This window comes from Macaca mulatta, chromosome 14, assembly GCF_049350105.2.
Source record: "Macaca mulatta isolate MMU2019108-1 chromosome 14, T2T-MMU8v2.0, whole genome shotgun sequence".
Taxonomy (NCBI): Eukaryota; Metazoa; Chordata; class Mammalia; order Primates; family Cercopithecidae; genus Macaca; species Macaca mulatta.
The window spans coordinates 95,205,735-95,218,030 of record NC_133419.1 but is presented as its reverse complement, the minus strand read 5'-3'; the positions used below and the strand labels follow the sequence as shown (position 1 = coordinate 95,218,030).

Genomic DNA, 12,296 nt, shown 5'->3' with positions numbered 1-12,296 from the left:
TTTCTCTTGCCTGATTGCTCTGGCTAGGACTTCCAGTACTATGTTGAATAGGAGTGGTGAGAGTGGGCATTCTTGTCTTTTTCCGGTTATCAGGGAGAATGGTTCTAGCTTTTGCTTGTTCAGCATGATGTTGGCTGTGTATTTTCATAGATGGCTCTTATTATTTTGAGGTATGTTCCTTCAGTGCCTAGTCTGTTGAGGGTTTTTATCATGAAGGGATGTTGGATTTTATCAAAAGCTTTTTGTGTGTCTGTTGAGGTGATCATATCGTTTTTGTTTTTAGTTCTGCTTTTGTGGTGAATCACATTTACAGATTTGCATATGTTGAATCATCCTTGTATCCCAAGGTTGTACTTGATCATGGTATATTAACTTTTTGATGTGCTGCTATATTTGGTTTGCTAGTTTCTTGAGGATTTTTGCATCTGTGTTCATCAAGGATATTGGACTGAAGTTTTCTTTGTTTTGTTGTGTCTCTGCCAGATTTTGGTATCAGGCTGATGCTGGCTTCATAGAATGAGTTAGGGAGGAGTCCCCCTCGATTTTTTTGGAATAATTTCTGTAGGATTGGTACCAGTTCTTTGTATGTCTGATAGAATATGACTTGAATTCATGTAGTCCAGGGCATTTTTGGTTGGTCAGTTTTTTATTAGTTATTAATTTCAGAATTTATTATTGGTCTGTTCAGGTTTTCACTTTCTTCCTGGTTCAATCTTGGGAGGTTGTGTGTTTCGAGGGATTTATCCATTTCCTCTAGATTTTCTAATGTGTGTGAATAGTTGTTCGTAGTAGTCTCTAAAGATCTTTTGTATTTCTGTGGGGTCAGTTGTAATGTCATCTTTGTCATTTCTGATTGTACTTATTTGGATTGTCTCTTTTTTTCCTTTGTTAATCTAGCTAGCAGCCTATCAATTTTGTTTATTGTTTTAAAGAACCAATTCTTGATTTCATTGATCTTTGGTATGGATTTTTGCATCTCAGTTTTATTCAGTTCTTCTCTAATTTTAATTATTTCTTTTCTTCTGCAAATTTTGGGGCTGGTTTGTTCTTTTACTTCTAGTTCCTCTGGGTACAATGTTAAATTGTTAATTTGATTTAAATTAACACATTAACAAATTAAATTGTTAATTTGATTCTCTTAATGAAGGCTTTTAGTTCTGTAAGTTTTCCTTTTAACAGTTTTAGCTGCATCCCTAAGATTTTGTAAGTCGTGATTCTATTTTCATTTTCATTAATGAAATTAATTTTATTAATTAATGAATGAATTTTTATTAATTTTTAAGAATTTTTTTTATTTCGGCCTTAATTTCATTATTGACCCAGGAGTTATCCAGGAATAAATTGTTTAAGTTCCATGTATTTGTGTAGTTTTGAGAGATCTTAATATTGATATCTCTTTTTGTTGCACTGTAGTCCAAGAGTATACTTGGTATGATTTTTATTTTTTTGAATGTATTTAGACTTACTTTATGACTGAACACGTGACCTATCTTAGAATATGTTCTGTGTGTAGATGGGAAGAATTTGTATCCTTCCATTATTGGATGAAGTATTTTGTAGCTGTCAATTAGGTCTAATTGGTCAAGTGTCAAGTTTAAGTCCCAAATTTGTTAGTTTTCTGCCTGGATGGTCTTTGTAACACTGTCAGTGGGGTGTTGAAGCCTCCCACTATTATTCTGTTGCTATCTGAGTCTTTTTTTAGGTTAAGAAGTACTTGATTTATGAATTTGGGCATGTATATATTTGGCATAATTAGATCTTCCTGTTAAATCAAACCCTTTATCATTATATAATGCCTTTCTTTGTCCCTTTTTACTGTTGGTTGGTTTAAAGTCTGTTATATCTGATAAAAGAATTGCGACTCCTGCTCTTTTTTGTTTTTTATTGCATGTTAGTTCTCCATTCCTTTACTTTGAGCCTGTGTGTGTTGTTACATGTGAAATGGGTCTCTTGATGACAGCAATCAGGTCTTGTCCTTTTATCCAACTTTTCACTGTATTCCTTTTAAGTAAGGACATTTAGTCAATTTATATTCAGAGTTAGTATTGATATATGAGATTTCAATCCTGCCATCGTATTGTTAGCTGGTTTTGTAGACTTGATTATGTAGTTGCTTTATAGTGTCTCTAAGCTATGTGCTTAGTGTATTTTTGTGGTAGTAGGTGGTGTTTTTTTGTTTCCATGTTTAGCACTCTCTTAAGGACCTCTTGTAAGGCTGATCTAGTTGTAATGAATTCCTCAGCATTTGCTTGCCTGAGAAGGATTTTATTTCTCCTTTGCTTATGAAGCTTAGTTTGGTAGGATATGAAATTCTTGGTTAGAATTTCTTTTTTAAGGATGCTGAATATAGGTCCCCAATCTCTTGTGGCTTGTAAGGTTTTTGCCGAGATGTCCACTGGTAGCCTGATGGGGTTCCCTTTGTAAGTGACTGACCCTTCTGTCTAGCTGCCTTTAAGATCTTTTCTTTCCTGTTGACTTTGGTGAATCTCATGACTGTGTGCCTTGGGGATGGCCATCTTATATAATGTCTCATAGGAATTCTCTATATTTCTTAATTTGCATGTCAACCTTTCTAGCAAGATTGGAGAAATTTTTCTGGACTATAGCCTCAAATATGTTTTCCATATTGCTTATTCTGTCTCCTCTCTCAGGAATGCCAATGAGTCATAGATTTTGCCTCTACATAATCTCATATTTCTGATTTTTTTTTCATTCTTCTTCCTTCTTTTTCTTTATTTTTCTCTCACCAAGTTGATTTGAAGAACTGATTTTCAAGCTCTGAGATTCTTTCCTCAGCTTGGTCTGTTCTGCTGTTAATACTTTCAGTTGTATTATGACATTCTTGTAGTGAATTTATCAATTCCAGAAGTTCAGTATGGTTCTTTCTTAAAACGGCTATTTTGTCTTTCAGCTCTTGGATTATTTTACTGGATTCATTGGATTGGGTTTTAGCTTTCTCCTGAATCTTGATGAGCTTCCCTGCCATCCAGATTCCGAATTCTATGTCTGTCATTTCAGTAATTTCAATCTGGTTAAGAACTATTGTTGGTGAACCAGCAGGCTCATTTGGAAGTAAGGGGACATTTCTGGCTTTTGGAATTGCCAGAATTCTTGCACTGATTCTGTCTCATGTTAGAGGGCTATTATTCCTTTAACTGCAGTGTAAGTTGAGTATATTCAGTAGGCCTTGTTTCTGGTGCTTTCAGAGGGCCACAGCTCTATATAGATCTTTACCGTGGCTAGATTCTTGCCCTGGGTGTCACAGAAATGTATATTGGCGAATTATTTTGTTATAATTTTGGCTGTGATCTGGTAGCTGGCAGTTAACATTAATGTCCAGCGGATAGGCTCTTACTCAGCTGCATATTTCTTTTGTATTTCTGTGTGTTCGCAGCCATGCTCTGTGGTGTGGATGGGGAGAGAGATGACCACTCACAAGGGCCACTTCTGGACCATGAATGAGGCCCCTCCTATCACTGGCACCACACCTGCATTACTGTTGTTTGGTGTCTTGGGTTGCAGGGCTCCCTCAGACAGAGGCCATGGCTGCCAGACAGGCCACACGCTTCCCAGACCAGCACTGTGGAGGAAGGCATGTCCATTCCTGCACTGGCCCACGAAACCACATGTCTCACTCCTGTCAGTGTTCTGAAAGTGGGATTTCTCTCCAACTTGAGTGCCAGCAGCCCAAGCTGTGTGCTGTAGCCCTGTAGCACTGGGACCAGCCTGTGGCTCCATCGTTCGGACCCTCAGGTCAGGCACCAGCAATCTGAAATGCTCCCAGGCTACCAGGAAGGTAACTTAGGTGAAGCCACCAGCAAAACAAGGCTGGGCAGCAGAGGCTGCCCTGTGCACACATTCCTGCAGGGCAGCTTGGCAAGGGCCCTGGAAGGGGCTGTAGCGGAGGAGGGCCTGCAGAACAGAACTCTGTCCCACAGGGAAGCTGGCCCCACTCTGTCCTGCCCCAGCATTCAGGTGGGGCAACTCCTACTCGAAGGGAAATAAGAAGTCTTGGGGGATGGGCGCCTATGGCCACCTTCTGCTGCAGCTCCCTTGCGTGTAAAAACCCCTGGGCTCCATGCATTCTGGAGCTCTGTCTCTGCCTACTGTTTGGGCAGATCCCCCGCCAGTTGAAATGTCTCCAGGGGGCATGGAATCTTGTAGCTAGGATCTCTGAGGTCCATAGTGAGAGTGGACTGCCCCATTGTCCATTCACTCATCCCGTCCTAGGAGCCTTTCAAGGCCAAGAACCAGCCTGGGCAATGGGCAACCCCCCCACAAGGTTCCCAGCATCCTCCCTCTTCAGCTTCCAGTTCGTATCACCTCTCTATCAACTCTTGGTGTTTTTTCTCCAAAGATCTGCTCAAAATATGTTGTCTTACTCGATATTTTGGTCTTTATCAGTGGCAGTGGTGCTTCTTGGCCCTGTCTAATTGGCCATCTTGTCCTTCTTCCACTAAAAATTATTTTTAAAAATAGTTTCAGGCCGGGCGCAGTGACTCACGCCTGTAATCCCAGCACTTTGGGAGGCTGAGGCAGGCGGATCACCTGAGGTAGGAATTCGAGACCAGCCTGACCAATATGGAGAAACCCCATCTCTACTAAAAATACAAAATTAGCCAGGCACGTTGGCACATGCCTGTAATCCCAACTACTCGGGAGGCTGAGGCAGGAGAATTGCTTGAACCCGCGAGGTGGAGGTTGTGGTGAGCTGAGATTGCACCATTGCACTTCAGCCTGGGCAACAAGAGCAAAACTCCATCTCAAAAAAAAAGTAGTTCATTGATAACCTTCCTTTGAACTATAGTTAATGTTAAGAATTAAGAAGTAGCTTTGTTGAGTGTCCATCAGTGTAATTACCTCAGATATAAAAGTCCTGTAGATTTTTAAAATATGATATTCACTCAGCTCTTATTTGCCCAGTTAACAGTGGGATCAGAATTTTTTTAGCTTCTTCCATTTACTTATATTTGGAGAGATGATGATGATGATGATGATGATGATATCTCAAGAGCTTTTAATATTACTTTAATGAATATTTATTAAGTACTCACTATATACTCTACAAGTGTCATGTAGAGGGGGGCACATGGTGGTAATTTCATGACATGGAGGTATTCAGGCATTGTCTGAAATGTTCTCTGGGAGGATGTCTGGAAAAAACTCCAATTCCAGATCATGTGTGCAACCATGATATCTCCTCCACCATGAATGAGGAGGAGGAGGAAGAGGAAGAATTATAAGTCAGGACTTGCCTCTTGCCTTTATTAATTTGCTGTTTCAATTAAGTTTAAATAAAACTACATGACTGAAGGATACTGCCCTTCCCCTTTCCTTCATGGCTACCATTTGAAGGGCCTTTGCTCGTTTTTGTTGAATTGCTTGAAGGTGTTTCTCTTAGGCCCATCACCCCTTTCATTTATTTTTTTTTATTTAAAAAATTGTTAATTGTAGCAAAAGCATAACATAAAACTAACCATTATTAAGTGTACAGTTCAGTAGTGTTAAATAGATCCATATTAAACAGATCTTTAGTACTTTTTCATTTTGCAAAATTGAAAATCTGTATCCCTGAAATAGCAAGTCTCCGTTTCCCCATCTTCATCCCCTGGTAACTACCATTCCACTTTCTCTTTCTATGAATTCAACTACTCTAGGTACTTCATATAAGTAGAATCATAGAGTATTTGCCTTTTTGTGACTGGCTTATTTCACATAGCCTAAGTTCCTGAAGGTTTATCTATGTTGTAGCCTGTGACTTACGCCTTTCATTTTTAGCTTTGGCTGCTGCTGCCATGTTCCCTATATTTCAGCTGTGGTTTAAAACAGCTTGAGAGGACTCAACTCTGGCAGCCAAGAAAAATGGCAGCAAGAGCTCATTCTACCTATTAAATACTAACAAGTTGCTTCCAGGAGGGAAGTGAGCAATTATTGTTTGTTTATTCCAGAACATCTGGATATACATGTGGTTATATGTTACAGTTAAAAATTTGTATACTAGTTCATGTTAACTGCAAAGACAAACTATTAGCAAATTATCTATTAGACTTCATTTGGATTTGTCTCTGGTTTATTTAAGTTTTGCCTTTATAGTAGCAGAAAATGAATCAATAAATGCAAATGAATTTATATTTCTTAAGGCATCCATTTCTCACCAGAGATAGTTAATTTAGCTAACATTTGGAAGTGCTGATACCACCAACAAAGCCTAGCATCAAATAATTTCTTTTTTTAATGTCTTAAACACAAATTAAAAATTTACAAACAAATTTGCTTTCTTTTCTGAATATTTATAGAATACATAAGAATTGGTTTTATGTTGTCTTCATAAAATTGTATAATTGGGCTTATCTGAGGTTTGTTTTCATTCTCTTTAATTAAATTATTAGTTAATATCTCATATTCCTATTTATTCTTACCATGCATACAATCTGTAGCCCATTGGCATGGGAACTCTTGAAATACTGCATGTATTTCTTTTTTTATCCAAAAAACTATTTGAAAGCTTGCTTTGCTAGGTTGTTTTTTACATGAGTGTGAGAGTAGCTTGCTATTTCTAGCATTAAATGGGTAATGGGAAATAAAAATTACAGCTCTTTCTGAGTTAGATCTCCATGTGGCTTCATTATTTTTTTACTGTGAATTTCCAGAAGAGTAGATGCAACTGTAATAAAATGTAAATGAGAAAATCTGTTCAAAAACCAAATATAAAATGACTTGAGGAATTTTTTTTCTGGTTTACCTATACTTCATTTGTCTTTATTAAGGTTAGTGAGAGAAATGCGTGTGGTTTATAGTGTAGATACATGCACACACAGCAGGATAAATTTTCATTTTAATGCCAATTAAGAATTTAATTGTACTTACATATTTCACAGTTATAAAGGAAATAGAAAAATAAAGTCTACCCCATGTGAAATGACTCTCACTGGTATTGTTTTGCCCATAAGAACTTCTGTCTTGTTTCAGTGAAGCAAGGAACAATCACTAATACAACATTTGTATCTCATTTCAGGATGATGATGATGATCCTTTTATGAACACTAGTTCTTTAAGAAGAAATAGAAGATAATATATTTAATGGCACTGAGAAACATGCAAGATACAGGAAAAATCAAAATGTTACAAGCTAAGAGTTTACAGTTTAAGATTTTTAAGTATTGTTTCCTGAGCATGACTCCATAAGTAAGAAATTTCTAGCTCAAGGACATATACAGTAGCATTGATTCACCTTGTTTTTTTAACCTGGTTGTTATAGTAAGAGCTTTGTTTCAGTATCATTCTTGAGTAAAGATTAAAATAAAGCTACCATTTTACATTTCTGCTTCATGATCAAAAACTATGTCAGTATTTTAATATGGTTACATTTAGCCAAAGTTGAGGGAAAGAGCTTATAAAATTTAACTTCTTCGTAATTTTAGTAATTTCCTAGAGGTTCCAGGTTTCCTGAAAGTAAGACAATTTATGTGAACCTGTGCCTAAATTCACTGTTTGTTAATATGTATGTTTTTTTCTAATGCTTCTTAAAAGACTAAATGATTAGATGTACCTAATAGTTTGAACAGATATGTTCTTATTTAAAAGAGTAGAATAACCTGTCAGAATTACTGAGTTTTTTATTCCAGTTGTAGCAAAGATTTCAAAAGATTATGTTCCCATTAAGTGGTAGTAATTTCCTTTATTGTTCTGTATCCTTAATGGTGTTCTCTGTCTCTCTCTCCCCCATTTCCCCCTCTCCCTTTCTCCCGTTCTTTTTCTTCTCTTTCATACATATGTGTGTGCCTATTTCTAGGAGGAAAAGGGTTAAAAATTGTTTTAAACTACATCCTGAAAATATTAAAGAATTTGTTTTAGGTAGCGTGGTCAGCTGAACCTTACAGTAAAGTATAGAAATATATTTAATGTGGAATGTCAATTCCAGGATTTCTCATTAACAATTTTTATCTTAACTTTGGTTCCTGTGAAACATTTCTGAATGGGTAATTCCAGAAGTCTTAGTAGCTCATGTTAAGTTTCTGTTTTTTACTTGTTTTCAGGGAGAAATAAGAATTAGGTATCTTCAGATTTAAGTTAAATAATCCCAATCTTCTTCATAATACTCTGTAAAAAGATCCCTGAGATTATTCCTTCTTTTAGTCTTATGCAACAGCTTTACTTTAAAATTCTGTAAGGAAGTTATAGATCTTGGGAGTACAACAGCCCGACGACATTTCTTCATAGGTAGAAACAAATACTTGAGTCATTGATACTCATGACCGTTAGAATAGTCATACCTGGAATGTGTCAAATTATAAGAGACAGATGTTTGGTTAGTGGCTGCCTCATATACCACTTTTGAAGAGGCCTAAGTCAAAACTTGCAATATAACATTCTATTGACTTTCTTAAAAATATTTTTTCTGTACCTAACTTGAGCATAAGGGTTATTTGAGCAAGTACCATTAACTTAGTGGAAGGCATTGTCCTGTGAAATATTCTCAGGCAGATCTGCCCACATCTTTATTGCACTTGAAATTTAATATTTCTAGTATTTGATCAAAGCAGAGGGTTAAGTCAGGGGAGAGCAGTGCTGTCCATGAGGGAGTGGAAGCTACCAGGGCAGGCAGTGTCTGGGTGATACTGTGCTACCTACGCCTGCACAAGCCATGCTGGCTCAGACTGAGCTGTGGGCCACATCAGCTAGTGGCTCTTCTCATGCATCAGTTAGGGGGGTCTGGATGAGAGTAATAGTGAGGGAATGGTCACTAAAGTATCCTGACAAGTTCCTAGGAAAAAAGGAATAGGCTTTTTTCCTTTAAAAAAAAAAAATTGCTCTTGGCTGTGAAAAGAGGTACTAAATGTGATTCACTTCACCACTAAGGAAAGTGATGCCATAGCAGTTACAGAGGGTGAAAAATCTCTCCAACTAATTCAGGTCATTTTGTGAATAGTATGTATCAAGCCCTGAAAATATGGTAAATAAAATGTGACAGGGAAGCCTTTCTTTGATTGAATATTGTTACATAGTTAAATGTGCTATATATCCTTAATATTTTATATTGATGTTGCAAATCGGTTGGTTTTGGGGGAGTTTCATTTTTTGTTTCTAACAATTTTCAGACCTATTGGTATAGGAGTGTAGAGGTCTTTCAGATGATTTGAAAGCAGCTGCATTTGCTCTTGGAGGCTTTGGGGGAGCAGGAATGAAAATATTCAGAGGAAAACATCTGTAGGGAATTCTTCTGTTGCTTACCAAAGAATAAATATCTTTCTGGTGTTTTGTTTCCTATCATAAAAATACAACAGTGCATTTACAAGGTTAAAGATTCCTCGAAGTTCTAGGAAATTCTAGAAAATATAAGTGGTGCTTAGAAAATTCAAGCATTTAGGAATGTGACCTTTTAATTCAGGTACGTGAAAGACTTTTTTCCCCAAACTTTTAAAAGTAGGAAATACAATAAATACAGAAAAGTCATATGGTTGAATAAATTATTATAAAGTGAGCACTGATAGAATCCCTATACAGGTCAAGAAATAGCGCACTGTCCTGGACCCCCATTATATTTTCTCCTTTCTGGGTAACCAGCCCTGACTTCTGTAATTTAAAAGCTCCTACTTTTGCCACAAGGTGGTGCTTCTGTCATTACATGCAGTTAGGAGGATGCAACTGCAAATCTAAAATTAGGAAGTTAGTGTAGTTGCAATAAACTTAGAACATATGCATTAATACTAAACCTATACAGTAATACCATAATTAGCCTTCTAATCATGTAAATTGCTTTACTTAGGAATTTCATTTGGTTTAGCCTGTTATGGAATTTACCAGCTTGATAAATTTTGCATATCAAGGTTTATAAAGAAAAGGAAAATTTTATGTTTTCATAAAGAGAAAGATCCATTCTTAGAAAAAAAACTGAGTAAAAAGTATCTCAGTGGGCTGGGCATGGTGGCCCACGCCTTTAATCCCAGCACTTTGGGAGACCAAGGCAGGTAGATCACCTGAGGTTAGGAGTTCGAGACCAGCCTGACCAACATGGTGAAACCTCGTCTCTACTAAAAATACAAAAAATTAGCCGGGCGTGGTGGCATGTGCCTGTAATCCTAGCTACTCAGGAGGCTGAGGCAGGAGAATCGCTGAACCCAGGAGGCGGAGATTGCAGTGAACCGAGATTGCGCCATTGCACTCCAGCCTGGGCAACAAGAGCGAAACTCAGTCTCAAAAAAAAAAAAACCTCAATGTAAAATATCTTATTTGGAAATATAGAATTTAAAAGCAACTTTTCCCCAAAGTAATCTGATGTCCTTTTTGTATCTGTCATATATTTAATTCATAGTATTTTGTGTTTTTTTTTAAAGCTAACTAGCACTAAGATCATTATAGAAGTTTGGTGTAATAAAGATTTGGGTTTTTCAGCCCAGTGAGTTTCCATATTCTTGAATGAAAAGGATCCACATTTCATCATTTGCCTGTTTCACTTTCTTTTAGTACTTTTGAACTTAGTTTGGTCAGAAAATACTAGAATTTTAGTTTGATCTAAAGAACCAGCTTACATAACTTGCTATTGCAATGTACATTTGTATGTTTTTGGTGTGTCAAATAACTGGATCTGATTTTAGCTCTTTTTAAGTGGTAAAAACAATGCATTTTTATTCTTCAAATTCAGACATTGAATACATATTAAAATGTGTATGCTTACCTGTCATCTTCTCCCTATCAACAATTAGGAACATGTTTCTCCAATTACTGTTGGCACGACTACCAAGAAAAATTGTTGAATTAGAACCCCAGCGCCGGGCATGGTGGCTCATGCCCGTGATCCTAGCACTTTGGGAGGCCAAGGCAGGCGGATCATCTGTCAGGAGTTTGAGACCAGCCTGGCCAACATGGTGAAACCCCAACTCTACTAAAAAGACAAAAATTAGCTAGGCATGGTGGTGAGTGCCTATAATCCCAACTACTCAGGAGGCTGAGGCAGGAGAATCACTTGAACCTGGGAGTTGGAGGTTGCAGTGAGCCAGTATCACGCCATTGCACTCCAGCCTGAGCGACAGAGCAAGACTCTGTCTCAATCAGTCAGTCAATCAATAAAAACCCCAGATTGTATAGCTACATATTTTAGTCCCCTTATCAAAGTATATGTTCTCCTTGGTACTTATTTTGATATTCTGATTTTTCTACATATGCTTTATCAACCTCTTAATTAAACCATCATTGTCTATTTTGAGAGATAACTGCACTGCTTCCCATTGTGTGTTTTAAATGTTGTTCTTCAGTTTGAGTCAAATAAAAGGATATTTAATCTATGGTGCCTTGACATTAAAAGTGGTAAAGTGATTTTTAAAGGGCTCTTGGCTGGTTGTTGCACATTATGGCTGATTAACAGCAGACATTTAATGGATATTAGGCTGGTTGGCCCATGCAAACTTTCTTCTGCCTCTGAGCCACTGTGTAGTCAAGATGGGTCACGTACAAATACCCAAAACTAGTGCATAAGTGCCCTTGATCACAGTGCCTGTTTAATATCAATACCAAGTGTTTCGTGTTTATATTTTATGTAAAAACCAGAATTTTCTACACAGAAGCTTATAACTGCAGTCTTCCTGTTAGTGCATTTGAACTGATTGCAAGGTATATCTGACTTTGAGTACATTTTGCTAGAGGCAAAAGGCCATTGCTTAATAGGCTGAGAGGCCCAACTGCATTTCCATTGGTTCTTGGGTAGTCTAGAAATGAAGGCATATGAACTGAAGGCATCCATTTTACACTCATTAAAGTGTTTTACCGTAAACAATGAGATAAATAAGTAAACCCATCATAGGTATACCTGAAAGTTTCTAGTGGTTTATCATTCCAATACTGATTTCTGAAATTTTCAGTAGTTTTAAGTCCAGATTATATTTTTAAAACTTGAAATAGTATCAACTTTACATAAATTTGCAAGAATAATGGAGAACTTTTTATCCTTTTTTCAGATTCACCAATTTTTGACATTTTTGTCATTTAAAAAATTCTATATGTACATATATGTATATGTTATATACATATATTTTCATATCAAATGTGAACACACACATACAATTTCTTAATCTTTTGTCAGTAGGTTGGAATGCCATGTTCCTTTACTCTTTAATACTTCAGTGTATGTTCCGTAGGAACAAGAATATCCTCTTATATATATCCTTTTATAACCACCATACTGTTCATCTACAGCCCATTTTCCAATTTTGTTATTTGTTCTAATACTTCCCTTATATAGCATATTTTTCTCTCTATTCTAGGATTTAGTTTTATTTTGTGAATATGTAGAGTATCAATGT

General features: G+C 36.9%; 1 protein-coding gene across 7 annotated transcripts in view; it reads left to right on the top strand.

Annotated features, from left to right (window-relative positions):
* MRE11 (MRE11 homolog, double strand break repair nuclease) overlaps positions 1-7,318 on the top strand; it is a 78,028-nt gene extending 70,710 nt beyond the window's left edge. For all 7 annotated transcript variants that reach the window (XR_013404262.1, XR_003722726.2, XM_077964214.1 and 4 more), the window contains one exon: positions 7,016-7,318. Coding sequence is in view for 5 of the 7 variants with exons in the window: in XM_077964214.1 (XP_077820340.1) it covers positions 7,016-7,072 (57 nt within the window). In the remaining 2 variants the exon portion in view is untranslated. The remainder of the gene's footprint in view (positions 1-7,015) is intronic.
* The last annotated feature ends 4,978 nt before the right edge of the window (positions 7,319-12,296 follow it).